General features: G+C 41.9%; 1 protein-coding gene across 3 annotated transcripts in view; it reads left to right on the top strand.

Moving 5' to 3' along the window:
* The first annotated feature begins 1,107 nt into the window (after nucleotides 1–1,107).
* Nucleotides 1,108–27,810, top strand: part of STEAP3 (STEAP3 metalloreductase) — a 70,117-nt gene continuing 43,414 nt past the window's right edge. Inside the window, exon 1 of one of the 3 annotated variants that reach the window (XM_020963115.2) lies at nucleotides 1,108–1,483. In XM_020963115.2, coding sequence (XP_020818774.1) covers nucleotides 1,351–1,483 — 133 coding nt within the window. In that variant the 5' untranslated portion in view covers nucleotides 1,108–1,350. Of the gene's footprint in view, nucleotides 1,484–11,092; nucleotides 11,172–23,088; nucleotides 23,274–27,810 lie in introns of those variants that run through there. The other 2 variants (XM_020963117.2, XM_020963118.2) reach the window with 2 other exon arrangements.

Genomic DNA, 27,810 nt, shown 5'->3' with positions numbered 1-27,810 from the left:
GAAATTGGGGGGATGCCCATGAATTGGGAATGGCTGAACAAGTTGTGATATATGAATGTAATGGAATACTATTGTTCCATAAGAAATAATGAGCAAGCGGATTTCAGAAAAACCTGGAAAGACTTACATGACCTAATGCTGGGTGAAGTGAGCAGAACCAGGAGAACATTGTACACAGTAACAGCAATATTGAGTGATGACCAACCTTGAAATACTTAGCTCTTCTCAGCGATGTAATGATATAAGACAATTCCAAAAGACTCGTGGTGGAAAATGCTATCCACATCCAGAAAAAGAACTACAGAGTCTGAATGCAGGTCAAAACATACTGTTTTCTCTCTCTTTTTTCTGATTCTTCTTTTACAACATGACTAATGTGGAAATATGTTTATTATGATTGTACATGTACAGCCTATTTTAGATCTCATGCCATCTTGGGGAGGGGGAAGGGGAATGAGGGGGGAAAATTTAGAACTCAAAACTGTATAAAAGTGAATGTTGAAAGCTAAAAATAAATTTAATTTTAAAAAACTGCCTGTTGGATATCTTATCTTATCATAGCTGGAAGGGACCTTAAAGTCATTTCATATATGCAGAAATGGAAACCCAAAGAGGTTAAGTAATTGTCCAAGGTCACACAGATAGTGAGTAATTTAGTAGGGATTTGAACCTAGGTCCTTTGACTTCAGAACTTAGAGCTCTTTCTATTATAGAATGGATGGATAGATGATGAATGGCTGAAGGATACAGGATGGATGGATGGATGGATGGTAACAATAATAAGGACAAAGGAATTAGAGAAGAAGAAGATCATTATAAGTTGGAGTAGTTGAGAAAAGACTTTACTCCAGGAGGTAGTACTTGGGCTTGCCATTAATGATTGAATAGGATTTGGACAAAAGTCCTATTTTGAGCTCCTACACCTCACTGATCACCCTGGAGTTGAAACAACCAGGAAAAGCAGTGGCAGGGAGGAGGGGAGGGAACAAAGGTGGAGTCAAGATTCCAGTAAGCTTCTCTTTGGCTGCCCTCATCTTTGCACAAGAGTCCTTATCTCCTTACCCCACATATATATTTGCAGATGACCCTATGGACAGTGACACTGCCCTAAGTAACTTGTAAGGCTGCCAGCTATTCTCTGTTGTCTTTGCAGCTCTGGAGTCAGGCAGAATCTAGCCACCCTCTGTCCAGAGAAATTGGGGCCCACAACCCTGCGTCCCTCCCTGACTCCAACCACTGTGGCTCAGGAGGGTTGCTTTGGGAATTGGACTTCCCACTATCCCTTGACTCCTGCTTGACTTAGCTCCCAGCCTAAGCACCCTGCAGAACTCAACGTCTTTTTCCCTGGAGATGAAGTCATTGGGACCCCCTGACCCGGCAAATGGAACCCAAGGGAGACAAAAGTGCAGCCCCACTAGCAAGAACGGTGACAGCCAGGGCGAAGTTCCTGAAGATGACAGCTGCCCCTCTCAGCAGAAATCAGGTGACTAATGGTCAACAAGGGTGCAGGGTCTCAGCAGGAATTACTCTCCTCTCTGCTGTACTGGTGGGATAATGGAGGGAGGCCAAGGGTGACACTGAATGGGAGTCAGGGTCGCTACTTTGTAGACCTTAGAGCTTTCTAGAAATGTCAGCTATCCGTTTAATATGTTACTTGCTGTGAAACCTTTCTCATCATTTTCCTTTTCTTACTACCACCATAAAATATCTAAGATGGAGCTTTCTTTCTACCACCCCCACCTTCATTCTGTATCTCTTTTTCTTCCTTTACCATGTTCACTAAGCCAGCACAGATTTGGCAAAAGTGGCTAATAGGCCTACTCTGGCTATGAAAGAGAGATAAGGATTGGCCAAAAGAAATTATGTGCCATTGCATGTTATAGAACAGGTTACCAGTGCAGTATAGGTTAAAGATATCAGCATTTGTCCAGTTTTAGAATCAATTCAGTTCATTAATTCAAATCTTTTTTTATTTTTTTTATTCATTTATTTTGCTTTATTAACAATCATTCCATAAGCTTTGAGTTTTAAATTTTTCTCCCTCTCCCTTCCTGCCTCCCTTCCCAACATGGCCTAATCTGATAGAGGCTATACATATACATCCTATTAAACATATTTTCACTTTAGTGATGTGTAAGGAAGAATTAGAACCAATAGGAGGAACCACCAGAAAGAGGGTTCAAATCTTCTTTCTTAATTAGTCTTATTCTCACTGAAGCCATTCCTTTGGTTTTTGTATTCAGCCTACTTGGCTTACATTATCAAGCTACCAGGGCAAGTCATTTGACCTCTATGGGACTCAGTTTCTTCATCTATAAATAATCATGGGAGCTTTCCTATGACCACATACTTTTAAGAGGTATTTAGGTTAGTCCTAGAGACTAGGGTAAAAGATCCAGGAGCTTAAGGATCATTCTTTAAATTTAATTTTACTTTAGCCTTGTCTAGTTATCCCTGGGCTTTATTCCCAGGAATTGGGGAATTATCCAACCTAGGGCAAACCTAGTCATCCATTTCTGGAAGAATCAAACCCAACACCCATCTTTTTTCCCCTTTACTTTGCCCCCCACCTTAGCTTTGTTATCTGTCTACCCCCATGCAACCTGTCATGTACTTCTATTAACAAGTGGCATCATCACTCCCTAACTCCAAAAATATCCTAGCCATAACTACCCCTTCACCCTAAATCTTGTGGGGTTGTACACCCAACTGCAGTGTGAGAAGAATCAGGGGAGCACAGGACCTCTTCGTGTGAGGTGGAAGTAATCACTCTTCAGGTTTCTCCAGTGCCCACCGTGATTAATGAAGGAGCTAGGCTACAGGTCCATGCAGAACTCAACTGTTCTGTATATTAAGATTTGGTAATACAATTATTCTCTCCTCCTTTTTCCCTGCTTCCACTTTTATTCTTCAGGAGGAAACCAGAGAATAATGGGGGGGGTAGGTGAGAAGGATTTATTCCCCCTCCCTTATATCCTCCTTCCAGGGACCTAGCTGAACTCATTCCCAACTCCTGCCTTTCCCCAGTCTAATGTAATAAAACACGATACCAACAAATGCTTTTCTCTAGAAATGGGTTTTCTGACTCTCTAATAATTTCATTATGGGTACTATGGGGATCTTTGCTGTGTTCCCTTTTTTTTTTTTAGGAAATGTAATTTTGAATTTCATTCCTTTTCTGTCTCAATGTATAAATAAATTACTAAACCTGGAAAAAAAAGAGCTAAGTGGAAAAAGTTGACATTATATTATTTTATGTAAGCCTCACAACAACCCTATGAGGTAAGTACTATAAGTATCTCCATTTTACTGAGGAAGCTGTGGCTCAGACAGGTCAGGGCACTTGCCCATGGTCACACACATGGGATGTCTGACCTGGGATCTGAACCCAGGCCATCCTAACTCTAGGTTAAGTACCCTTCTCATTCTACCACAATAAGGGGATTGGACTAAAGTTACAAAAAAAGCCATAACATTCTATCTAATATGATGATCTTTGCCCATATCCTGTGTTTCTTCCCTTCTTGCCTCTTGCCAAATCAAGGATGTTCCTCAACCCTGGCCCCCACCAGGACCTGGGCCAGATCTATTAGTCTTCTGGATATAATCCATCTTTCTGGAGCTTTAGTCTTTATAAAATCAGACCATACTCTAAGGTATCCTTTTTCAACTCTGCATTTATACTTTAAAACACGAACTTGTTCTAGTTAGACATCTTATTCTGGGCACCACAGTTACCAAGCACAGCATCAAGCTATATCTCCTCCAGAGGATGGTGACTATCGATAATGAGGGACCATAGACCATGCCACACAGTGTTTGCTTGAAGGAACTTGATGTGTGTAACCTGGAAAAGAGAAGATTTGGGAAGGGAGGTGGGGGTGGGGAAACATGCTGTCTGTCTTCAAGTATTTAAAGGGCTGTCAGGTGGAAGAGAGATTAATTAGATGTATTCTTCTTGGTCACAGAGAACAGAACTGGGAGCAATAGGTGAAAGTTACAGGGAGGGAGATTTCAGGTTGCTGTAAGGAAGGACTTTCTAATATTTATAGTGATCACAGAGATCACAGATTTAGAGGTGGAAGAGATCCTTATTGCTGTTGTCCAGTTGTTTCAGTCCTGTGTGACTCTTCATGGCCCCATTTGAGGTTTTCTGGCCAAGATCCTGAAGTGGTTCATCATTTCCTTCTCCACCTCATTTGACAGATATGGAAACCAAGGCAAACAGGTTAAGTGACTTGCTCAGGGTCACACAGCTAGTAAGTACCTGAGGTCAGATTCGAACTCAGAAAGATGAGTCTTCCTGACATGGAGCTGGGCATTCTATCCACTGTGCCACCTAGCTGTCCTGGAAGAGATTCTACAGATAATATACTCCAACAGATGAAGAAGAAATGGAGGACCAGAGAGATTAAATGATTTTTCCAAGTAGCAGAACCACCATTTGAAGGCAGATTCCCTAGCTTAAATCAAAGATTCTTTTCATTGCTCTATGCTATATAAAAAATGAATTAACTGCCATGGGAGGTATTATATTCTCTGTTACTGGAAGTCTTCAGACAGGGGCTAGATGACCTCTGAGGAACATTGCAGCACTAGGATTCTTTTTTTTTAAATTAATTAATTTAGTTTTAGTTTTCAATATTCACTTTTATAAGATTTTGAGTTCTAAATTTGTCCCCCTCCCTTCCCTCATTCCTCCCCAAGATGGCATGCAATCTGATATAGGCTATACACGTATAATCATATTAAACATAGTTCCACATTAGTCATCTTGTGAAAGAAAAATCAGAACAAAAGAGAAAAACAATGAGAAAAAAACCAAAAAAACAACAAGAGAAAGAGAAAGCAGTATGCTTCCATCTACATTCAGACTCCATAGTTCTTTCTCTAGACGTGGATAGCATTTTCCATCATGAGTCTTTTGGAATTGTCCTAGATCATCAGCAGTAAGATTCTGTTGATAATTCTGTTGTGCACCCCTAATCTCATCTTATATAAGCTCCTTGGGGTCTGGTTTATCTTCCTATTTTCCATAGCAAGTAATAAAGTACTTTGCACAGAGTAAGTATGTCTTCAATAAGTTTTTGTTCAATAAATGAATGAATGAATAGGGGGAAAATCTTATCACAGAGAGAGAACATGGGATCAAACCCACCACTCTCTCCTCTGGGTCTTTCATTAGAAGACAACAAAGAATGGACTCTCCCTTTGAGATGAACACTGTAAGATGGGGTAGGAAAGGAGTGGATGAACGGAAAGATAGATGAAAGAGAAGGCCTCTGAGACCTTAACTTCCAGTTTGATTGACAGCTGAGGACATGGTAGCAGCTCCCTCTTCTTTCCATGACCTTTTCCCCACTTTCAGTTCCATCCTATTGCCAACCCTCTTCACGCTCCTGCTATCTGGAGGTCAGTCATTCCCAATACCAGGAAAGTGGTCTGTCTGACGTACTGATTCACATTTGCTAAGAGATCTGAGGAAAGGGCAAAGCTTAATCCAAAACTAATGTGGGAATGACAGACTTTCTGACAGAATCCTCAGACCATGCTATGTAGAAACTACCTATTCTGCCTCTACATAAGACCAGATCTATTCAAAAGCATTAAGTATGGCTATGAGTTTAAATTATAGGTCCCAAGAAAAACTAACAGAGTCTGCACCTCACCCCTCCAACGTAGGTGCCTAGAAATGTTCTCAGAATATGCCAGAATATGATTTTGTGTGTGTGTGTGTGTGTGTGTGTGTGTGTGTTGAGGAATCTCCTTTCCAGAAAGTCCTGAAGAAAGGTTCATTTCATCTGTACCCTCTAGCTTCCTTCAACTAGAGGAAACTCTCCTTCCCACTCCCCTCAAATACCCAAAGTAAGCTCTCAAGTGGGCAGCTCCCTAGGCCTCTTTAGGCATATGCAGTATTACCACGGATATTCTTTTTTTTTTTTTAACCATGTATATTCCATCAAAGGATAAAAGGAGAGGGCCAGGGAAACAAAATGACTTTCTTAAGGTCACACAGAATATTGGTAGCAAAGGCAGGAATAAAGCCAAGGCCTTTTGGCTGCCGGCCGATTAAGGCAGATCATATTGCTTCTCCTTATTCTGTCCTTTTTCATTCTTAATTAAAACATTTATTTTGCATCCCTTAAAGTGAATCCTATATGTCTCAGCTTATAGAAGTTAGGCCAATCTAAAAATCGGAAAATGAATGCCATCCCTTTTCTGCTGTGCCTAATATCTTTTGCTGACTAGTATTATCTTTTATATTCAAGTCTTCTCATCAAAGGGGCTGGGTTCTATATGGAAAAAAGACATCTCCATAGTCTGACATCCTCAGAAACCCTATACAGACTGCTCAGATACCACCCACCTAATCCCATAGGGAAAAAAAATGAAAAAAAAAAGCATTTCTATGTCAGATAAATTAATAAAGCCAACAAATATTTACTGTTTGCCTAGGATTGTGCTGGACACTGGAGGGGAGACTAGAGATATTTTTAAAACATGGTTCCCTTTGTTCAAGGAGACTAAAATTTAGTTGGGTGAACACCTGGCTTTTCACAGATATTTGTTGAATAAATGAACAAATGAATGCATGCATGAATGAATGAATGAAATATTGAGGGAGACCCACAATAAGTATATGAAACAGCTAGAGAATAAAACAAGACAGTGCCACTAACTAGCACTGTCTATGGATGAGTCACCTTCCCTTTGTGGACCTCATTTTCCTCATCTATAAAGTGAGAGGGTTGGAGTAGATGATCTTTTAGAAAATTTTGGTTTTATTGACCTTTTTTTCTTCACATGTTGGTCTTTTTTCTTTATATCACAGTTGTTTCTCAACCCACTCCCTCAAACCCTGTCTTGTAACACATGAAAAATGAAGCACAAAATCTGATACAGAAAGCATGTTTGACATTGTATACAATAGTCTATCCTAGTAGCCCCCACCCCTTTGCTGTAGGGGAGGAGGTATGTTTCATTCTCTCTTCTCCAGGGTTTTTCATTGGTTTTTCCATTACTCAGAGTTCAACTTTTCTGGTGACCTTTAAACTAATTTGTATTGACATCTTTTTGCTATTTATATCATCTGAACTCCCATCTTATCTCTCCTCCATCCAGAAAGCCATCCCTTAAAACAAAGAATTTTTACAATAAGGGAAGGAAAAAGTGGTTTGGCAAAATTAACAAACATACTAACTGAATCTGATGGGATATAGTAGTTTCTCCACCCCTAGTTCCCTTTCCATACCTCTACAAAGAAGGGTGGGAGGGGTATTTCCTTATCCTTCTTAGTGCCTGGGGCAGTTAGGTGGTATAGTTGATAGAATACTGGGCCTAGAGTCAGGAAGTTAAGCCTGAATCCAAATCTGGCCTCAGACACTTACTAGCTATGTGAACCTGGGCAAGTCACTTAATCCTGTTAACCTCAATTTCCTCATCTGTAAAATGAGCTGGAGAAGGAAATGACCTACAGTTCCAGGATCTTGGCCAAGAAAACCCCAAATAGGCTGGTGACTAAACAACTGCCTAATACTCAGTTTCTCTTTTGTTTACATTGTTGTGGTAATTGGGCTTACCATTTCCGTGGTTCACTTTGTACCAGTTGTGTGAGCTTTTCATGTAGACTGTCATAGCCATTGTACTTTTTGTTTTCTTAGTTCTGTTTCCTTTGCTTGGTGTGGACTTCACGATCATGAAGCTGCCTTCCAGCCCTGATAGTCCATGATTCTAGGGACTGGATTGTGTGGTACCAATTCTAAGCCCTAGAGGAGGCCTCTGGGACTCAGTTTCCTCATCTGTAAAAGAGGGACTTGTATGAGGAGATCCCTTCCAATTCCTAGTCCTGTGATTGTTGTTGGCTGTAGGGATCAGTGATGGGTTCAGAAGAGATTGAAACTGGTCATTGGAAGGTGTGAAAGGGGCCACACCTTCCCACCCTTGACCTGATAAAGAGAACCAGTCCCAGCCCTGGTGGACGAGATCATCTAGTACTGATGAATGGTGGACTGAGGATTCTCAAGAATGTGAAGAAGGACATGGATTCTCTTCTTTACAATATTTTTTTTTCTATGACCACCTCTCCCAGCTAAATATTTAATAACCAATTCTCTGAAAAACACAACACATTTTTAAGTTTAATAGTTTAATTATTAAATTTTTCTCCATTGCTTTCTTAAATCTAGACAATCAATACAACCACGAATCAAGCCCTGATTTGTAGCTTTTGGTTTTTTTTCCAAGGTGTAAATGATCACACTGAAAAAACTCACCTTCCCCCACTTAGAGCTGGTTCCAGCATACCCATTAGCTCTTCTCAGTCTTTTCTTCCCCAGACTCACCAGTCCATAATCCTTAGTGGATTTTTTTCAGGGAGCTCATTTCCCCAGCCATTTACTATTTATCATCCCTTTGCTCTAAATTCTCTTCCCTCTCCATCGATAAAAGATGGGGCCTCACAAGGGATATGGTGAGCTGAGCACAGCGAGAACATAACCCAAGGATCCATTTCCCAGGCTGCATTTATTAATGATAGTGCAGACTTGCTGACTCATGTTAAAGGTATAGAGAGAAAGCCAAAGAATTTTCATCAACATCAACAAACATTTAATCAGAGGATCCTAGAATCTTAGTTGGCAAAGCCCTTAGATCTAGCCCAAACTCCATCCAATGGACTGCCCCACTCTACAAGAGTGCCCCTGCCAGGAATTACAGCGCATTCTTTGTGGGGAGCACTGGGCTGGAAACTGTGGAAGGATCAGACACAGTATCTGCCTGCCCTCTAAAGGCTGCCATTCTAGCTCAACACAGGATTCATGCACACAAAGGTAAACAATATTAGGCCAGTGACTACTGAGTGGCACAGGCAGTAATTGCTACTAAAGATTAGAAGAAGACTGGGCTGAGACAGTCAGGGCTTCTTGGAGGAGCTGAAACTTGAACTACGCCTTGAAAGACAGGATTGAAACAAGCAGAGAATATGGAGTAGAGTATTTGAGATGTGGAGAATGGTGTGATCAAAGGTTCAGAGTTAAGAGATGAGGTTAATTCTAAGAATGAGATGGCTGAAATAGCGGATTAGGAGAAGAGTTAGAGATGAGATTGGAGAGATCCCTTCAGGAGTCTATGTGGGGTCCCACACCTCTCCTCCCTTTAAGTGACAACTCTCTTCCAGTGTGGAATAGAACACAAGCCCAGAGGGGAACGCCTCTTGTTTGTCCTTTCTTGGGTGAGGTGTTGAGGGCTTAACACAACACAAGTTATTGGATACTGCTCAGATACCTCACTTCCCTGAAATCAGCCTTTCTAGCTCAACTAGCTTATCTCCCTGACACAGGCAGACCTCCCATCTAATATGTGGTTTTTTTGGGTTTTCTTTCTTGACTTAGAAAAAGAGGCCCATGGAAGTAACCTAGGGTCCTTTTCCAATGCTAGAGAAATACATTTAAGGGGGAAGAAGGAGGAGGTCCTGATCTATGATTCTGTCAAACTTGGGAAATCCTGGTGTGGAAACCTCCTATGCCAACACAGATGGCAAATGTTTTCCAACTTAGTCTTAGAGAGTCACCCAGGGTACTGAGGGTCACATAGCTAGAGAGAGGTAGGAATTGTACCTCTGATAATATTATAAAAGAGCCTCGGATTCCTTGATGTTGGGGAGTTCCTTCACTGATGTAGATCACATGCCTTCACAAACACTTTAGTGAGTTTCTGTGGCCAAAAATATTAATCTGATGACCAGTACTCCAGTGAGCCTCTCCAGACTTATTTAGGGTGGTTCTTGGAGGACACATAGTTCATTGCTGGGCCTGTACTCAAAGTTCTCCCAACACAGTAAGACTCACCAAAGTTGGCACTTAGATGGCATAGCCATAGCGATTTGGCATCAGTGTAGGACTCTGTGGAAGAAACTGATAATAATAAGTAAAGCCAAGCCAGGGCCATATGCACCTGAGGTCTACTGCTACTCAGGAGTTTTCTAGAGACAACCTCTTTCAGAGTACATGAATTCATTTAAGGAGAGGCTGGGAACCATGACTGGGCAGTGGGGGACAGCAGAGGAGAGGGTTCAGCTCCTCTGTATGTGGATAGTACAGCAGAGATATTGAAAGAGTCTAGACCAGATTTCCTTTACTCCTGGTACTAGTGACTCTAGGGAAGACAGGAATATCTCAAGAAAACCTTGTCAGGGAGGAAGTTGGGGAGGGGAGGAGGGTACTGGTTTGCTCCAGGGAAAATTCTAGAGTGAAGATATGAGGTTCCACCTACAATCCTGGAAGAATTTAAACTTGAAATATACTTTGACTGTGTTACAGGCTCAGAACCAAAACTATCTTCTTCATCTGTAAAAGGAAAGGATTGAATTAGATGGCCTCAAACAGCCATGGCATCACAATCTCTCATTGCATCAGCTTCACAAAAGCAAAGAGCTGGAAGGGACCTTAGACCGCGATCATCTAGTTCTATACCAACCCTTTTTATTTTCCAAAAGAGGAAACTGAGGCTGGGGAAAGGGCTTTCCAAGGTTACAAGATAAGGTAGGGGCAGACTGCTTCCAAGGCCTGTGCTATTCCCACTAGCCCATTTCCATCAGAAAAGGAGGAACCTCACTCTTCCTCCTCCCCATCATGCCCCTAACAGCGGAGCCCTAATATACTCCCGGGTCCTGGTGCTTGGGCTTTTAGACACCCCCTCTCTTGCTCTCGCTCTGCCAAAGGTGACCTCATCCTGGCTATATTAAAGGGCTCCCCTCTTCCATTGTCCCTGCCCCGCCCCCATCCCAGGCTTTAATCTTCTTTTAGAAGGGGCAGGCTGCAATGAGGCCGGGCGGTCGAAGAGGTGGTTGGCTGGAGGCTCCCGCCCGGAGGAGCGAACAGGTGGGGGCGCGCGCTCCCTCCGTCCCAGCCCAGGCGGGGCTGCAGGTACGGAGGAGGCGGCTGCTGCTCCCAGCCCAGCCCCGCTCCAGGCGCGCCCTGATTGCTACGGGCGGGAGGTGGCCGTCTTGGATAAGAGTGGGGTGGCCTCATCCCCGCCCGCCCTCCTCTCCGCCCACGCTCCGCGCGGGGCGGGGAAGGCAGCTGGAAGAGGAGGAAAAGGAGGAGGAGCAGCAGCCCGGCACGCCGCAGACTTACTGTCACCGCCGCGCGGAGGGGCCCGGGCCGCGGGGAGAGGTGAGTGACAACTCGCGGCTGCTCCTGCTCCGCCGCGCCCGGGGCGCAGTCCAAACCGGGCCCGCCGCTCCCCGCGCCATCACACCCGCGCGGTCGGGCGCCTCAGGGAATGGGGGCCGGGGGCCCGTGGGTGGTTTTCAAAGGGACAGGGAGGGCGGGCTGGGTATCAGTCTACAAGTCCCCTCCTTCTGTCCCCGCCTTCCCCTTCTGCTGAAGCCACGTGCGCCCTACCAAAAGTAAGGGGTAGGGGGCGGGGTTTGGGTCTCCTTGGAAGTCAGAAGCTTTCAGAAAACTGCCCATTGACCTTAAGGATCCTGGAAGGGTGTCAGAGTCTGCTACGTGCCCCTCTGCTGCAGACGACTGAAAACCATCGGACTGGACTGGGAAGCCAGGGTTCACTGTCCCTCTCCCAGGCCCGAGAGCCTTGCCCTCGTCTGTACTTGGTCCAAATTTCACCCAGCCCCCCATCCAGGAACTGCAGCCCACCCTGATTTGTGTGTGTGTTGCTCTGAAGTGGGCTGGGTGTTGAGAGGGAGGGGCCTTCCCATCACTGATGGCCCTTCCAGCCCGTAGGCCCTGCCCGCTACTTGAGGAAGCTGGGGGGGGGGGGCGCGGGCACTGATGCCTGGTTGTCTCCTAGCGCAACTGTGGGCTCAGCCCACGGCAGCCTTAGCAGACAAGGGTTTCCTTCCCACACCTTTCCCTGAAGTTTGGGAGGAAGGCACCCGGAGGGGAAGGTTGTTGACTTTGGCTTCCCAGTGGAGTTTAGGGCTTTGGAAGGATAAAGCTCTTTTGAGGGCCTTCGGGGTGTGAGCCAACAAGGAAATGCAGGCTCTTCCTGGCAGACATAAGGAAAACACTCATACCCACAAGAATATCAAGACATTGCAATCTTTCCTTGGGAAAACTAAAGGAGACATTTGTTGTGAACCTGCACACGCCAGCTCTCATTGAGAAACAATTTTCAATCATTATGTATTTATTGAATACCTACAATGTGCCAACCTGTGGTAGTAATGATGGGGGTACAAAGGGTCTAAAATGCCACCTCTGCCCTCAAGGAGTTTATAGTTGAGGAGACATGCACAAGAAGCAACTGATGCCAGTGCGTGTAAATTAAATATCAAATGAGTGATGTAAGTTTAAAATTCTAAAGGAGGTCGGAGGGACAGAGCACTGTGGGTGATTTAGGAAATTCATTACTTAAACCTGTCTGTGGCAGGAGTAGAAGAATTTAAATAGGGGAGCAGTGGGAAGAGATGGGGTTGGATGGGTAGGTTGGGGCTGGGTTGTTGAGGGCCTGGAATGCCAGGCTGGAGGTTTTGAACTTGAACCTGCAGTTTTGGTCTTTGGACTGGGAGTTGGGTTTTCCTATATTTCCACTTCATTTCTATCCTTTCTCTGAGTCAGCTTTTAGAGCCATAGCCCCTAAGTACTCCCGGAATGGGAGGTTCTCAGGGGAAATTGGTGAAGGGGTTTCTAAGGACCAATGGCTAGGGAAAAAAAAATTAGAAGCAGTTTGCCAACTTTTGGAAAGGGATGCAGAACTTAAAGCATATGTTCCAGTAAAGTATTGCTGTTGGCAGCCTTCGTACATGTTTCCTGCAGTCCCTGATCTTCCATTTCTCTTCCCCTGGCTGCCAATGTTAAGGAAAATCAGTTAATCATAAAATATTAGATGGGAAGCACTGTTCCAATAAAAACCAAAGAGGCCACAAAGGCCTGTAACAACAAACATTAAGGACCTACTATGTGCAGAATATTGATCTAGGTGTTGACCAGGACATTGAAAGGTTAAACATAGTCCCTGCCTTCATAAAGTTTATTAGGAATAACACACAAACACAGATAACTGTAATAAGCACTATTACATAAGTACATCAGAAAAGTCCACAATGAAATGGTAAAATTTGAGATGGATAGTCATTACTGAAGAGACAGGGGAAGTATCAAGGAAGTTTTCATGATGTAGATGCACTAAGGGCGGCATCTGATTCGGTCTTTAAGGAATGGATCAGAATTCCAAAGGCAAAGAGGAGGAGTGAGGGCAAGGCAGGCATAGGGAACAGTGTGAAGAAAACAAATGGTGTTGGGAACCAGTGTGGCTGGATTGTAGGGTGCACTGAGGGGAACAATATGAGATAGGGCTGAAAAGGTGGACTATTCACCTATCGTTGGAGGACCTTGAATGCCAGGCAAAGGACTTTGAACTTTAGGAGTCAGCAGGAAGCCTTTGAAGGGAGGGGAGACGTGACTAGATCTTCACATGAGAAAGATTATCCTGATCGTATGAAGAATGGATTGGAAGAAGGAGAAAGGGAAAGTAGGAAGACCTATTAGGAGGATATTGCAATAGGGCAATTAGGTGGTAACAAAGGTCTGTAGAAGGGTAATGACATCTAGAATAGAAATAATATATTCCCTCTTTCAAGGAACCTACAATGTAGTTGGGGAAAAAATAGAACTTTGGTTTGTTTGTAAAGATAGTTTTCAACATTCATTTTTATAAGATTTTGAGTTCCAAATTTTCCCCCCTCCCCAAGATGGCAAGCAATCTGATATAGGCTATACACGTGCTATCATATTAAATATACTTCCATGTTAGTGATGCTGTGAAACAGAATAAAAGGGGAAAACCACAAGAAAGAAAAGAAAGAAAGAAAATAGTATGCTTTGATCTGCATAAAGTCTCCATAATTCTTTCTCTGAATGTGGACAGCATTTTCCATCATGAGTCCTTTGTAATTGTCTTAGATCATTGCATTGCTGAGAGGAGCTAAATGTATCAAAGTTAGTCATCACACAATGTGGCCGTTGCTGTGTACAATGTTTTCTTGGTTCTACTCACTTTACTCAGCATCAGTTCATGTAAGTTTTCCGGGTTTTTCTGAGAGCCATCCACTCATCAAAAAATAGAATTTTGTAAGTAAAACATGCCTAGGGAAGTCAGTAAAGTTTAAATAGATAAAACAGGTAGAAGACAAATACAGTGCATTGTGTAGCATAGGTGTATACACTGAGTCAGGACCTGAGTGTAGTCTACAACATTCTCAGATGCTGCCCTGGCCAGATTAAAATGCAATTCAGAAATATTTGACAAAATAAATAAAAATACAATAAAACTTGGATAATATATTTTAAAAACTAAGTTAACATGCAGCCCATAAGGATCCTTATGTATGGATTAGTGGGCCTGGTTTCTATTTGTATGGCATGGTACAGATAGTAAATTTAACAAGAGTTCACAAGAGGAAGAGCTCATTATAGGCAGTAATGGCTAGAGAAGGCCTCATGAAGGGTGGATGCTTTTTGAGTTGGGCCTCAAAGTATGGATAAGAAAGTGAGCAGAACTCTCCTCTTAGATCTCAAATAAGTTATTTTGACTATTATAAATACCCAAATTAACTATAAAGGACATATGAAGAAAGATAATGTTTCCAGAGAAAGAACTGATAAATAAAAGTGTGTATAGGATAATTTTACATATATATGTATATATATACATATATAATATTTGTGTCTAATGGTAGCCATTTCTTGGGGAGGGATAAAGAAATTTACATGATAATTTTGTTGTATATTTAAAAGGAATAGCAAATTGTGCATAGTAGACTTGCAGTTCCATATGTAATCATCTTTTTTGTTATACTATGTTATGGGAATACTTGTTTTATTCCATAAATTAAAAATAAAGTAATTTTTTAAAGGTCCCCAAATGCTTGGGTATGCCTTGGCTGGGAAACCTCTTAGGGAGGGGTTGGGGTTTCCTAATGAAGTGTGCATAGGATAATCTATTCTGGGTGTTAACAAGACTTTTGTTAATGTTGACCTTAGAATGAACTGCCTGTCCTGACACCTGGCCAGACCATGCCAGCTGCAAAGAGGAACCCGACACTTGCACTGGGGAGGGGCATCCTGAACCTTTAGGACCATGGGAGCTGCCTATGGCAGAAACCCCCAAGCTGGCTAGCAGCAGCAGGGAAAGAGAGGGGACAGTTAAAACCGTGGCTCAAACCTGAAGCCAAGAGGACTCCAACAGCCAGTTCATTGTACAACTCAACGTAGAATTTGGGTCCCTGGGGCCTGTTCAGTAAAAGGCAGAACAGCTTCCCTCCAGTAGCCCGAGCCTGTTCTAAGGAGGCCAGGCTGGGCAGAGTGTACTTTTGCTAGGGCCACTGCCATCCCCCCTCCGCAACCTGGGAGAGTTCAAACAAAGCAAGTTTCCTCTTCTACTTTTGGACACTTCTTCCATTCTCTTATCAGAGAGCTAACCTCCTTATTTATCTAAAACGTATGAGGTCAAAGGTAAATTTCCAGGCAATTAGAAAGTAAAAGTGTCTTTTTGAAATCCAAGGGCCTAGTCTTGAGCAATTTATGGGAGTTGTTCATTTATATATAACTCTTCCATGACCCCATTAGGGGTTTTCTTGGCAAAGATATCGGAGCGTTTGCCCAGGGTCACAAAGCTAGTAAGTATCTGAGACTAGATTTGAACTCAGCTCTTCCTGACTGCAGACTTACTCACCATTTAGCTGCCCCCAGTATATGGGAGGCAGTCAGGCTTAGTGGATTTAAAGTCAGGAAGAGTAGGATTGGAATTCAGCTACTATGTGTGGTACAATGAGTATCTCTTGGTAGAGACCATGGGACAGCAGGGCTTTCACTTCTGTTATGAACTGAGGTTACCAAATCTCTACAGCCCCAAACCCAAATCATGTAATCTCTTTGAGTCTGTTTCCTCCTTTGTAAAATGAGGTACCCTGAAAAACATACCTCAAAAGATCCTTACAACCTTCAAATGAGGTAATTTCTGTAAAATGCTTTACAAAACTTAAAGCCTATAAAAATGGTGATGATGATAATTACCTTGTGGGCACCAACCCCATAGAGTTTGTAGAAATTTGATATGAAATCCACAGGGTTTTTTTTGAAGCCTCTGTACTAAATTTGTAGATTCAGAGAATATCTCAATTGGTAGAACCCTAGAAATCACCTCATCTCTAGATTAAGGTTCTTAATCTGATGACTGCAGAGCTCTGGGGAGTCAGGTTAGATTTCAGGGGATCTCTCATCTTGGGGGGGGGAATACATCTTTATTTTCACTACTGTCTAACTGAAATTTAATAGTTCATTCAATTACGAATTTTAGAGAGGAAAAAAAATCCACATCCAAAGAAAGAACTATGGAGTTTGAATGCAGATCAAAGCATACTTTTTGCTTTTTTTTTTCTTCTGTTTTGTTTCTTCTCTCTGGTGGTTCCTCCTATTGGTTCTAATTCTTCCCTACAACATCACTAATGTGAAAATATGTTTAATAGGAATGTGTATGTATAGCCTATATCAGATTTCGTGCTGTCTTGGGGAGGAAAGTGGGGAGGGAAGGGGAGAAAAATTTAAAACTCAAAAGCTTATGGAAGTGATTTTTGATAAATCAAAATAAATTAATAAAAAAATTAAAAAAAAACATTCTAAGAAAGAATCCACTCATAGATTTCACCAGACTGTCAAAGGGATCAATCACACACAGAGAGAGAGAGAGAGAGAGAAACCTCTTCTTTCATTTTGCAAAGGAAACCCAGAAAGAGGATGCAATTTTCCTAATGCCTCAGCAAATTAGTGACAGTCAGGATTAGAATCCTTCTCTTTACTCCCCCTGAAATGTGTTTTCCCCTTAACACAGATTAAACTCCTGTGCCACCTCTCAGTCTGGGACCTGCATACTATTTTGGTAGTACTACTGACTCTACCATGTGTATCTAATTTCCTGGCAAAGAAGAGTGAATGAAAAGAGCTTAGCAGGCCGGCATGAATTTTCAGGCACCTGAGAGGCCCTGGTGGTGGGGATGTAGGAAAAGAGGAGGAAGAGAGGGAGGGTTTGACTGACTCAGTTCACAGGGTTAGTGAAAGTTATGCTCTTCTATGGTCTACACTAAGAGACCCTCCCTGTGCTGTCCTGAGAAGGTACAAATAAAGCTTGTAGTGAAGGGGCTTTAGAACCAGGGAGGGACAGCTGGTACATAAAAAATGTCTCCTTGTCTCTGACTGGAGGAGACTACCAGGGGACAAGATTTCTAAAAATAATACTACCTTACATGGATTTGTCATAGGTACCAAAGGCTTTCCTTGCAGGAATCCTTTGAGGTTAATGGACCCAAGCACTGTTATCCTCAATTTACAGACAAGGAAACTTCAGCTCCTAGAGTGGATCACTGCAATGGCCCATCTGGGGACTGGAACCTAGCTCTTCTGACCCTGATCCCAGGGTATTCCACCCCATTCCATCCCATCCTCCAAAACAATCAATGGCTTTAGAGATGCAGTAGCCTGGGCAGTTCCCATAGTATGGTGGGAGGAGAATGGAGCCCTATTGGTCCAATCAGTGGCTATAGAGGGAAACTGATTAAGTTAAGCACTTAGTGAAATTGCTTTCTAGTATCTGAACAAGGAATGAGATTCTTTATTTAAAGTGAGACAGCTGCCGGCCTAAGTGGTTATTAAAAGCTAAGGTCAAGGCTCATTGTGTATTGGGGCAGGAAAAGCTTTTCTTTTTTTTTTTCCCTTCACACTAAGGGGTTGTGGGAATTGTAGAACTGGGGGAGGGAGGCTGCAGAATAAGAGAAGAAGCTTGAAGTAAAAAAAAAAAAAAACCAGGGCTGGAAATTTTATATCTGCCATATCAAATCTAAACCCCTCTTGTTGGCCATCAGGGCCCCTCCTAATCTGACTACAGGCTTCTCTCTCACTAATCCCCAATACACGTTTTCTAATACAGCTCAAATCTTGTTGTCTCATTGAACACACCTCCAAGGTTTCCAAGGGTCACCTTGTCGTTTCCACCTTCCAGATGCCTAGAATGTTCTCTCCTCTTTTCATCGACTATCCAAATCCTACCTATATTTCAGGGTTTAACTAGATTTCTACCTCCCCCATGAAGCCCTACCCAAGACCCCTCACTGATCTCCCCCTGCCCTAAATGTGCACTTATGGTCACTAACACTTAGTTTAGCATATAAAATAATATTGACCAAGCACATTCAGTAACCCCAGACACCCCAGTTTCCTCAGGACACTCTTATCTTAGATTATATTCTTCTCTGGGGACTACAAACTAATCCCTTAAAATCCTAATATATTCAGGGACAATTAAAGTGATTGTTGAAGGTACCATATTTTAGAAAGATCATTTCCGAACTGAATAAGGTAGAGGGGAAGATGACCAGGATGGTAAGGGGGCTGAAGGCATGAAGAGAACATGACATACAGTGACTATTTGAAAAAACCTGGAGTTGTTTGGCCTGTAGAAGAGATGATTTTGGGGAGAGGGATGGGGGATGTTCAGACTTCAAATGCAGTGAACAGAGCAATGGATTTCCAAGAAGTAGATTTAGGTAGGCCTCATTCAGAAAGCCTAGGCTCAAAATCTAACTGTTACCTTTTTTTTTTTTTTGGCATTTGGGGTTAAGTGACTTGCCCAGGGTCACACAGCTAGTAAGTGTCAAGTGTCCAAGGTCGGATTTGAACTCAGGTCCTCCTGACTCCAAAGCTCCATGGAGCTCTATCCACTGAGCCACCTAGCTGCCCCAGAATGTCAGCTTCTTGAGGAAAACCATACACTCACAATTCCTATTGAATTAATCAGTCAATAAGAAACTTGTAATTAGAAAATACAGGACTGAATATAATGATTCTAGGACCACAGGATTTAGAGCAGGAAGAAACTCTCTTCATTCAACCTCCTTTATTTTACAAATGAGGAAACTGAGGTGAAGTGACAGTGCCTTAAAAAGTAACAGGGGGCAGCTAGGTGGCGCAGTGGATATAGCACTGGTCCTGAAGTCAGGAGCACCTGAGTTCAAAGCCAGCCTCAGACCAAACACTTGACACTTACTAGCTGTGTGACCCTGGGCAAGTCACTTAACCCTGATTGCCTCACCAAAAAGCAAAAAAAAAAAAGAAGCTGACATTCTTCGGGGCTGCATCTTATAAGCCTGTGTGAGGCACAAGGGCACTGTAAAAGGGCACTGATTAGAGCAAACTTTTCACCACATTCCTTCAGCTCAAGTGTGGCACAGGGAAATGACCTTCGGTTCTGCAACCAAAGAGAAGCCAGATGGCACAGTGGATAAAGTGTCAGGCCTGGAGTCAGAAAGGCTCGTTTTCCTGAATTCCAACCTGGCCTCAGATATTTACTGCCTGTGAGACACCCCCTTCCTGCCCCTGGCAAATCACTTAACCTGTTTGCCTCAGTTTCTTCATCTAAAAATAGAAGAAACAAGTGACAAACCACTCCAGATTCTTTGCCAAGAACACCCCAGAAGGAGTCAGGAAGAGTTAGACACAACTGAAAACTACTAAACAGTAACACATCTGCAATTGAAAGACCTGGATTCAGATTCCACCTCTGATACTTCCTGTCATGTATACATTTGGTGAGTCACTTTAATGCCCAGGGTCATACAACTAGTAAGTGCTCGAGGTCAGATTTGAACTCAGAAAGATGAGTCTTCCTGACTCCAGGCCAGGCTGTCTATCTACATCCACCACCTAGCTTTATCTATTGAGCTCCTATTAAATGACTAGCATGGCGACTCTGGACTGTGAAGTGTTGTTAGGCTCAGTGAGGTAGTGGATATAAAGTACTTTTCAAACCCTAAAGTGCTGTATAAATGCCAGTTATGATTAGTCTCTAGTCTAGTGGTGACTTTATTCTCTGAGCCTTCTACTGTGGACCTGCTGAGATCAAGCAGTGTTTATAGAGCAATACAGGGGTGTACTGGTAAATGTTTAACAATTGGGCTGGTGTGCCTGTGTGTTGGATGTGAATATTAACACTTTCTTTCAGACTAGGCAATCAACAAAATAATAAACCAAAACCAGATTTGTCCAGATTGCTGATTTCTGAGGTGTAAATACCCTGAAAATTTAACAATGGCCTCTTGAGAGTCCTTGGAGCTGACTCTAGCATGCCTATGGGTATGTAAAATATAAAAGGAGTTTGAAGTCTTGCTGGAGAAAAGCTCTTTTTGAGAGAGACTATTTTATCTTTGCATTCCTCATGCCTAGCACCGTGTAGGGAGTTAGTACAGGCATATGTTGTTTTATGCTTTACTTTATTCATTGCACTTTACAAATTGAAGATTTGTGGCAACCCTGTGTCGAATCAGTCTGTCCATGCCATGAATAGAAGGCTCAGAGGTGGTAGAAGTGGATAGAGAGCTTGGTCTGGAGTCAGGAAGACTCATCTTCTTGAGTTCAAATCTGGCCTCCAACACTTACTAGTTATATGACCCAACAGCCTGTGCTCACGTTGTCTCTGTGTCACATTTTGGTAATTCTCACAATATTTCAAACTTTTTCATTATTACTATGGTGATCTGTAATCAGTGATCCTTGATGTTACTATTGTAATTGTTTTGGGATGCCATGAACCATTCCCATATAAGTCAACTATAAATGTTGTATGTGTTCTGATTGCCCCACAGATAATATTGAAATTAGGCCATTTAATAACCCTACAATGGCCTCTAAGTGTTCAAGTGAAAGGAAGAGTAACTTTATTGTCTTATTTTAAGGAATTGCCACAGCCACCCAACAATCACCACCCATCAACATCAAGACAAGACCCTCCACCATCAAAAAGATCACAACTTGATGAATGCTTAGATGACGGTTAACTTGTTTTTAACAAAGTATTTTTAATTAAGGAATGTACATTTTTAAGACATAATACTGTTGAACACTTAACAGATTACAGGGTAGAGTAAACATCACTTTTATATGCACTGGGAAACCAAAAAATTTGTGTGAATTGCTGTATGGAAATATTCACTTTATTGCAGTGCTCTGGAACCAAATCTGCAGTATCTCCAAGGTATGCCTGTTGCTGCTTAATAAGTTCTTGTTAATTCATCAATTGATTGGTAAATGCATAAAACAGTTAAATAACAAGAATTAATATAAAGTATATACATGCTATATACATATGATTATGTGCCAAGTGAGTGGAACAGGAAACAGGTACAGTGAGTTCAGAGGAGGAAGATGTTGCTAGGGTTAGAATTGGGAAGAAAGAATCCATGGATGTAGTACAACTTGGATTGGGCCTGGAAAAGAGGTGTGATTTGGATAGAGAAGAGAGGAAGACATTTCAAATGAGGAAATTGCATGAGCAAAAACAAGAGGTAGGAATTAATATGTGTTTAGGGTTTGGGATTTTGTTGTTGTTTTTCCAGATATAACCAATAGACCTATCAAATCCTTGCATTTCTATAATGCTTTATATCTTACCTCTATCATTCACTACCTGTGTGCTCTTGGGAAAACTGCTTTCCCTCTATAGGCCTCAGTTTCCTCATCTATAAAATGAAGAGGTTGTACTGGATGACTTCTAAAAGTCCTTTCCGTTCTATACCTTTAATCTTATGAACTAATTAGTGAAATTATTGTTATTGTTCTTTTTACTGTAAATTAGTTGACTAGTCTTATGGAGGCTTTATTATGTGTCCAACCCTATGCTGGGGGCTAGGAGAAGGATACCAGAGAAGAGTCAGACAAGGCATGTGGGTACCCTTTGCTAACCTTGGAAATTTTGCTGCACTCCCACCCTTGTTGTGTTTGAGAATTGTACATTTGGGTTCACTGTGAGATGTGATTTGAAGGCACAGAATTAATACCATTAGAGAGTTGGAATTTGGAATTCTTGATTTCAAGACCAGGATACTGTCATGACTTCCACTAATAATACAGTAAGCTCCTGTTAGTTCAGAATGGGTAAGGAATGGAATGGTCATGTTAATCAGATCAGTTTACTCAGTTATGTCATATCCATCAAATACAGATTCCTGAATTTCAAAGAATGAACACATGCATTTTTTCTCTTTTTGTACATTTATTTAATATTTTATTTTTCCCCAATTATATATAAAAATAATTTTTAATATTTATTTTTTAAAATTTTGAGTTCTAGATTGTCTCCCTTCCTCCTTACCCCCCTCACCCCCTGCATCAAGAAGGTAAGCAATTTGATATAGGTTATACATGTGCAATCATCTTAGTCATATTGGAACACTCACGAGAGCTCACAAACATATGCTTCCTACTAAAGTTGGAATCCATACAATGAGACTGCTCTTTGATCATTCAGAATGTGCTTGGGCCCCGACCATAAAAATCTCTTGGCACCAGACAAGATGGCAAAATAACCATTCTGGGTAACTGAACTTTGCTAGTTGGTTGGACTGGGGATAAATGAGTGTTCACTGTAAGAGTGCCCAGAAGCCAGGTGCTTACAAATTGTCCTCTTTGAACCAAGTGCATTATAGCTAGCTGCCTGGGTGGAAGATCAGAGTTTTAGGAAGCTAGGGTCTGTCTTCCTCCTGCATCTGTCTGGCTGGGACTGGTAAATGGAGATGACTAACAAAGACACAAAAAGCTCCAGGAATAATCACTAGACAATGAAGGCTGGTTGGGGTGAATGATATGGACTCCCTACCCTGTTAGTGAACAGATTGCCACTTTTGGCTGGGTCATTACACTTGGCTTTCTGTCCCAAAGATCAAACACAGGCTCTTGAAAAACATATAGCTCGTTTCTTGAGTAGAAAAGTTGGAGGGCAAGGCATTTGAGTGACTTATGAATTGTCTTTATGTCAGGCTGTAGTGATGGTCCCTCAGCCCAGAGTCTCCTGTGGCTGAGACTATAATTAGCAGGAATGAAGTTTCCTCCCCGAACAGGAAATATCTGCCCAGAAACACACTATCTAGCAGTGCACTCTCTAACCGTGCATCATTCAACAGCCGACACTCCTCTACAGTGTGGTCTGGCATCCGGAACCCAGACTGATAGGATACTTGGATCCCAGCCCTGCCCCCTGCCTCCAGTGAGTGGCTCAGCTCTTGCCTGGAGTCCCAGTCTGGACCATCAGGCTCATCTACTGGAATTGTTTAGACTGGGCTTGAATAAGCTTAGATTGGGCCCAAAAGAAATCAGGCCACGGGCATATCTGAACCCTGAAGGGAGATAGAAGGATCCAAGCCAGCTGGAAAATTAAAAGGGAATTAGAGTTCTTCAGGATAGAGCAGCTGAAGCATCACTCAATTGTTGGTAAGTGTGCAGAGGGACCAAAGCAATCTGGGGGCATGGAAAAACACTTCCATTTGAAATTAGAGGGCCTCGGTGAGAATACCTGCTCTGCTTCTTATTACTTGTGTGACCTTGGCAAAATCACTTCATCTCTCTCTGGGCCTTATTTTTCTCCTCTGCAAAATCAAACTAAATTATGCCTAAGGCACTCTCCACCTCTTAAATTTGGTCTCTGATCCTAGAATCCCTAAAATGGCATCACCTGATAGGTCTAGGCTCTTGTCAACTCATATTTGGGTCTTCATTTATCCATTATGCCTCAGTTTACTTCCTCTTGCTGAATGGGCAACATCTTTTTTTCGTGAGTGTGTGTGTGTGTCCTAGGGGTGTTCTGAGGACAAATGAGATCTCTTTTGTAGGGGAGGTACTGTGATGTGGTGATTAGAGTGGGAGACTGGGGGTCAGCAAGACCTGGGTTTAAATCTGATGGTTATTAGCAGTGTTGCCATGGGTAAGTCATATAACCTCTCTAAGTCTCAGTTTCCTCATCTGTAAAATGGGGATGCTCACAGGGTTGTAGTGATGCTAAAATGTGATAACGTATACAAGCCTTTGGCCAACTTTAAAGCACTCTACAGATGTTGCTTTTATTGTTGCCATATAGCAGAACTAAGTCAATTTAGACCCTTCTCATTTGGAATTGAGACATGTAGTATACTGGGTTTTTACCAAATAAAAAGGTAGGCATCATTTATACCTCTGAATCTTGGAAGCTCTCTTCATGTATGAGAGAAGTCTGATAGACAGTAGGTTTTTAATATAAGTGCTTAATGAAATGATAACCTACAGGTTGTGGGTCCAGGCATTTAGTATTATTATTAAAGGATTTTTTATATTCCTGATGCTGTATTATCTCATGAAGCCCAATTCTAAATTTTAAATTTTTTATTAACTTTTTTCATTTCAGTTCTTAGTACCTGCATCTAAATTTGTAAGCTGTACCACCCTTAAAAGTAATAAAAACTGTACCTCTTTAAAAAATAGCTTGGAATTCTGATTTTCTTCTTTCATACCACCCTTCCATTATTTCTTTTTTTAAATGATATATTTTTTTTCTCCCAATTATATGTTAAAACAATTTTTTCAAAGTTACTATGCTTGGCTACACAAAAGCCTGTGAACTGTGCAGTTCATACAGTGCCATTCTCAAGCACAATATTGGTATAACCATTTTCTTTTCCCTGTCTGACCAAATTTAGGATTTTCACATGGACAAATGGATGCCTCTGCCATTTGTGCTTTCTTCTTTTGTAGAAACCTTTCAGACATTGGAGAATAGGGGGAGATAATGACTTATTTTCATGGTTTCTGCATAACAATTCCAGGCAGTATTACAACAGACATGACCCCTTAAAATGCTTATCAGAATCCCTTAGAAAGGTAGAAATGCACATGGAGAAAATAGAAGTACTGCAGTTAATGTGTTTGTGAAAAGAACACAGCTTTTAAAACCTGATTTGAGACCTGCTTCTTGCTTTTTCTCTTATTCTGTCCTGGGTCACCAGGATAATTGTGTGGGAAAGAGGGAATGCAACAGCCTTCCAGTGGGTAAGTAGAGGAAAGGAGATTATGGCATGAATTGGGCCCTTCATTTTCTTGGAAGCCTATGCCCTCTGCTGGAGAGGGATAAAGGAAGAGTCTAGAAGGATATGGAAAGAGAGAGAGCAAAGTGTTAGCCCTTCTTGGGTTGACATACCTGGTAGGCCTAGCAAAGAAATGATACTTCCATGGCTGACTTAGAGATGAGAATCTGGTCTTGGTTGGAGACTGCCCTCAGAGATGATAATAAGGAGTAGGAGATGTCTGAGTAACTAGGATCCTTCTGCTTGGAATGGAAAAAACTGAGTGTGTGTGTCGGGGGGGGGGGGGAGAGTCAAGTTTCAATTCTGACACACAAGATGATGACCAGCTGTTACTCATCCTCCACCCAGAACTTCCCCTTTTCCTTTCCACTTTCATCCCCCTGCTCTGGAATACAACTAAAATAACACAATCTGGGGTGATCTGAAGGCAAGAAACCCAGATCTGCCACTAACTAGCTGGACAAGTCACATCTTTACTTTTGGAGGTACTGTGAAAACAGAGAATCTTAGTAGTTCAAGGGACCTCATCCAGCTTAGCTCCCATCTGCAGCATGAATTCCCCTCTACTGTATTCCCAATAAATAGTCATAGAGCCTTAACTTGAAGACCTCTCAAGAGGGAATAGACTTTCTACTAAAACAACCCATCCCCTTTTTGGACAGCTCTAACTGTTGGAAATTACACTGAGCCATTAACCTCCCTATAACTTCTACCCATTGTCAGTTAGACAGTAACTATGAAGCACCTACTGTGTGTCAGACACTGTGCTAAACTTGGGAATACAAAGAAAGGTAAAAGACAGTCCTTGCACTTGAACTCACAATATAAGGGGGGAGATGGGAGATAACAAGCAAACAAATATGTACAAACAAGCTATTTACAGGATAAATGGGAAATAATTAAAAGAGGGATGGAACTGGAATTAAGAGGGATTAGGAAAGAATTCCTTCAGAAGGTGGGATTTTAGCTTAGATTTAAAGGAAGCTGGGAGACTGAGATGAGAAGGGAGAGCATTCTAAGCATGGGGAACAGTCAGAAAAAACCTCGAGCTGAGAGATGGAGTGTAGTGTTTGTGGAACAGCATGGAGGCCACTGTCACTGGATCAAAGAGAACATGGGAGGCTATAAGGTGTAAAAAGACTGGAAGAGGGTGGGATTCAGGGGAGGCCAGGCTATGAAAGGCTTTGAATGTCAAACAGAGGATTTTGTATTTGACCCCAGAGATGATAGGGAGCCACTGAAATTTACTGAGAATGAGAGTTACATAATCAGACTGACACTTTAGAAAAATTAGTTTGGTGACCCAATGGAGAATGGACTGGAGTGGGAGAGACCTGTGGCTAGCAACTTGTGGCAGACTAACGGGCAGACAATTGCAATAGCCCAGGCATGAGGTGATGAGAACCTGCAACAGGGTGGTAGCAGTGTCAGAGAGAAGGGGGTATATTTGAGATATTGAAAAGGTGAAATCAACAGGCCTTGGCAATGGATTAGACATAGGGGGTGAGAAATAGTGAGAAGTAAAGGATAGCAGCGAGATTTCTAGCCTGTGGGACAGGGAGAATGGTGGTACCACAATAGGGAAGCTTGGAAGTGGGGGAGGTTTTAGGGCAATTCTGTTTTAGACATCTTGAGTTTGAGATGCCTACTGGACATCTAGTCTCAGATGTCTGAAAGGCAGTTAAATGCAATACTGACAATCATCAGAGAGGTTAGGGATGAATAAGTAGATAAAGATTTAATCAAACATGATAATTAAATCCTTGGGAGTTGATGAGATCACCAACTGAAGTAGTATACAGGGAGAAAAGGGCCTAGGACAGAGCCCTTTGGGATACCCATGGTTAGTGGGCATGACTTGGTTGAAGATCAGTCTTCTTTAGAAGAATGGGGAATGATCAGATAGGTAGGAGGGGCAGGAGAGAATGGTGTCCCAAAAACCTAGAGAGAAGAGAGTATCAAGAAGAGAGTGATCAACAATGTACTACAGGAGGGAAAAATAAATGCTTTGCAAAAAGGCTTAATGATATGTTTGCTATTAATCTGGTCTTGACTTAAAGTAACATTGACCAGGTATGTTCAGTATGCCCTAGACACCCCCATCCAGACAGGATGCGCATATCCTGTATCCCATTCTTGCTCTCAGTTATCTACAAACTAATTTACCCCTGTCAAGAAATTCCAGGTGTTAGTTGATAAGGCTGAAGGTACCACATTTTAGAAGGGATATTTACAAATTGAACCAGGTCCTGAGGAAAATAACTAGGACAGAAACCTAAAGACGACTTTATCTAATGATCAGTCAAAAGAACTGTCCTTTTTTAGTCTATAGAAGAGAAAACCTCAGAGTGAGGTGGGAGGCATGGTACAAAGACTTAAAAGAGGTGGATTATAATTGATAGAGCACTAGATTTGTAGGAATTAAAAGAATTGTAAATGGACAAATGACTGACTGAATGAATGAATGAACAACAAATGAGAATTTTATTGTTTTATTGGTTTCTTTTGTTTTTTACATTACCTAGATCTCCTCCTTTATCCCTGCTTTTCCTTTTTTCCCAGCAAGCCATTCTTTATAACAAAGAATTTTAAAAAGAGAAAAAGAGGGGGAAAAATTCAGCACAAAAACTCATCAATACATAAAAAAAAAAGTCTGACATTATATGCAGTGTTGCATAGCCAGGGATCCCTCACCTCAGCAAAGGAGTTTTGTTTCTTCTTTGAGGCTAATCTTTTTCTTTATAATTTCATAGCATTCATTTTCTTCTTTTCTAAAATAAATTTTTATTGCTATCTTTTTACATTGCCTAAGTTTCCCTCTATATCCTTCCCAGAGAGCCACCCTATATAATAAAGAATATTTTAAAGGAAAAAACAATCAGAAAAAATAATTGAATTGAAAAAAAATCTGAAAA

The sequence above is a fragment of the Phascolarctos cinereus genome, unplaced genomic scaffold (genome assembly GCF_003287225.1).
Source record: "Phascolarctos cinereus isolate Bilbo 61053 unplaced genomic scaffold, phaCin_HiC Scaffold_726;HRSCAF=1367, whole genome shotgun sequence".
NCBI classification, from domain to species: domain Eukaryota; kingdom Metazoa; phylum Chordata; class Mammalia; order Diprotodontia; family Phascolarctidae; genus Phascolarctos; species Phascolarctos cinereus.
This window is presented reverse-complemented; position numbering and strand designations above follow the sequence as displayed.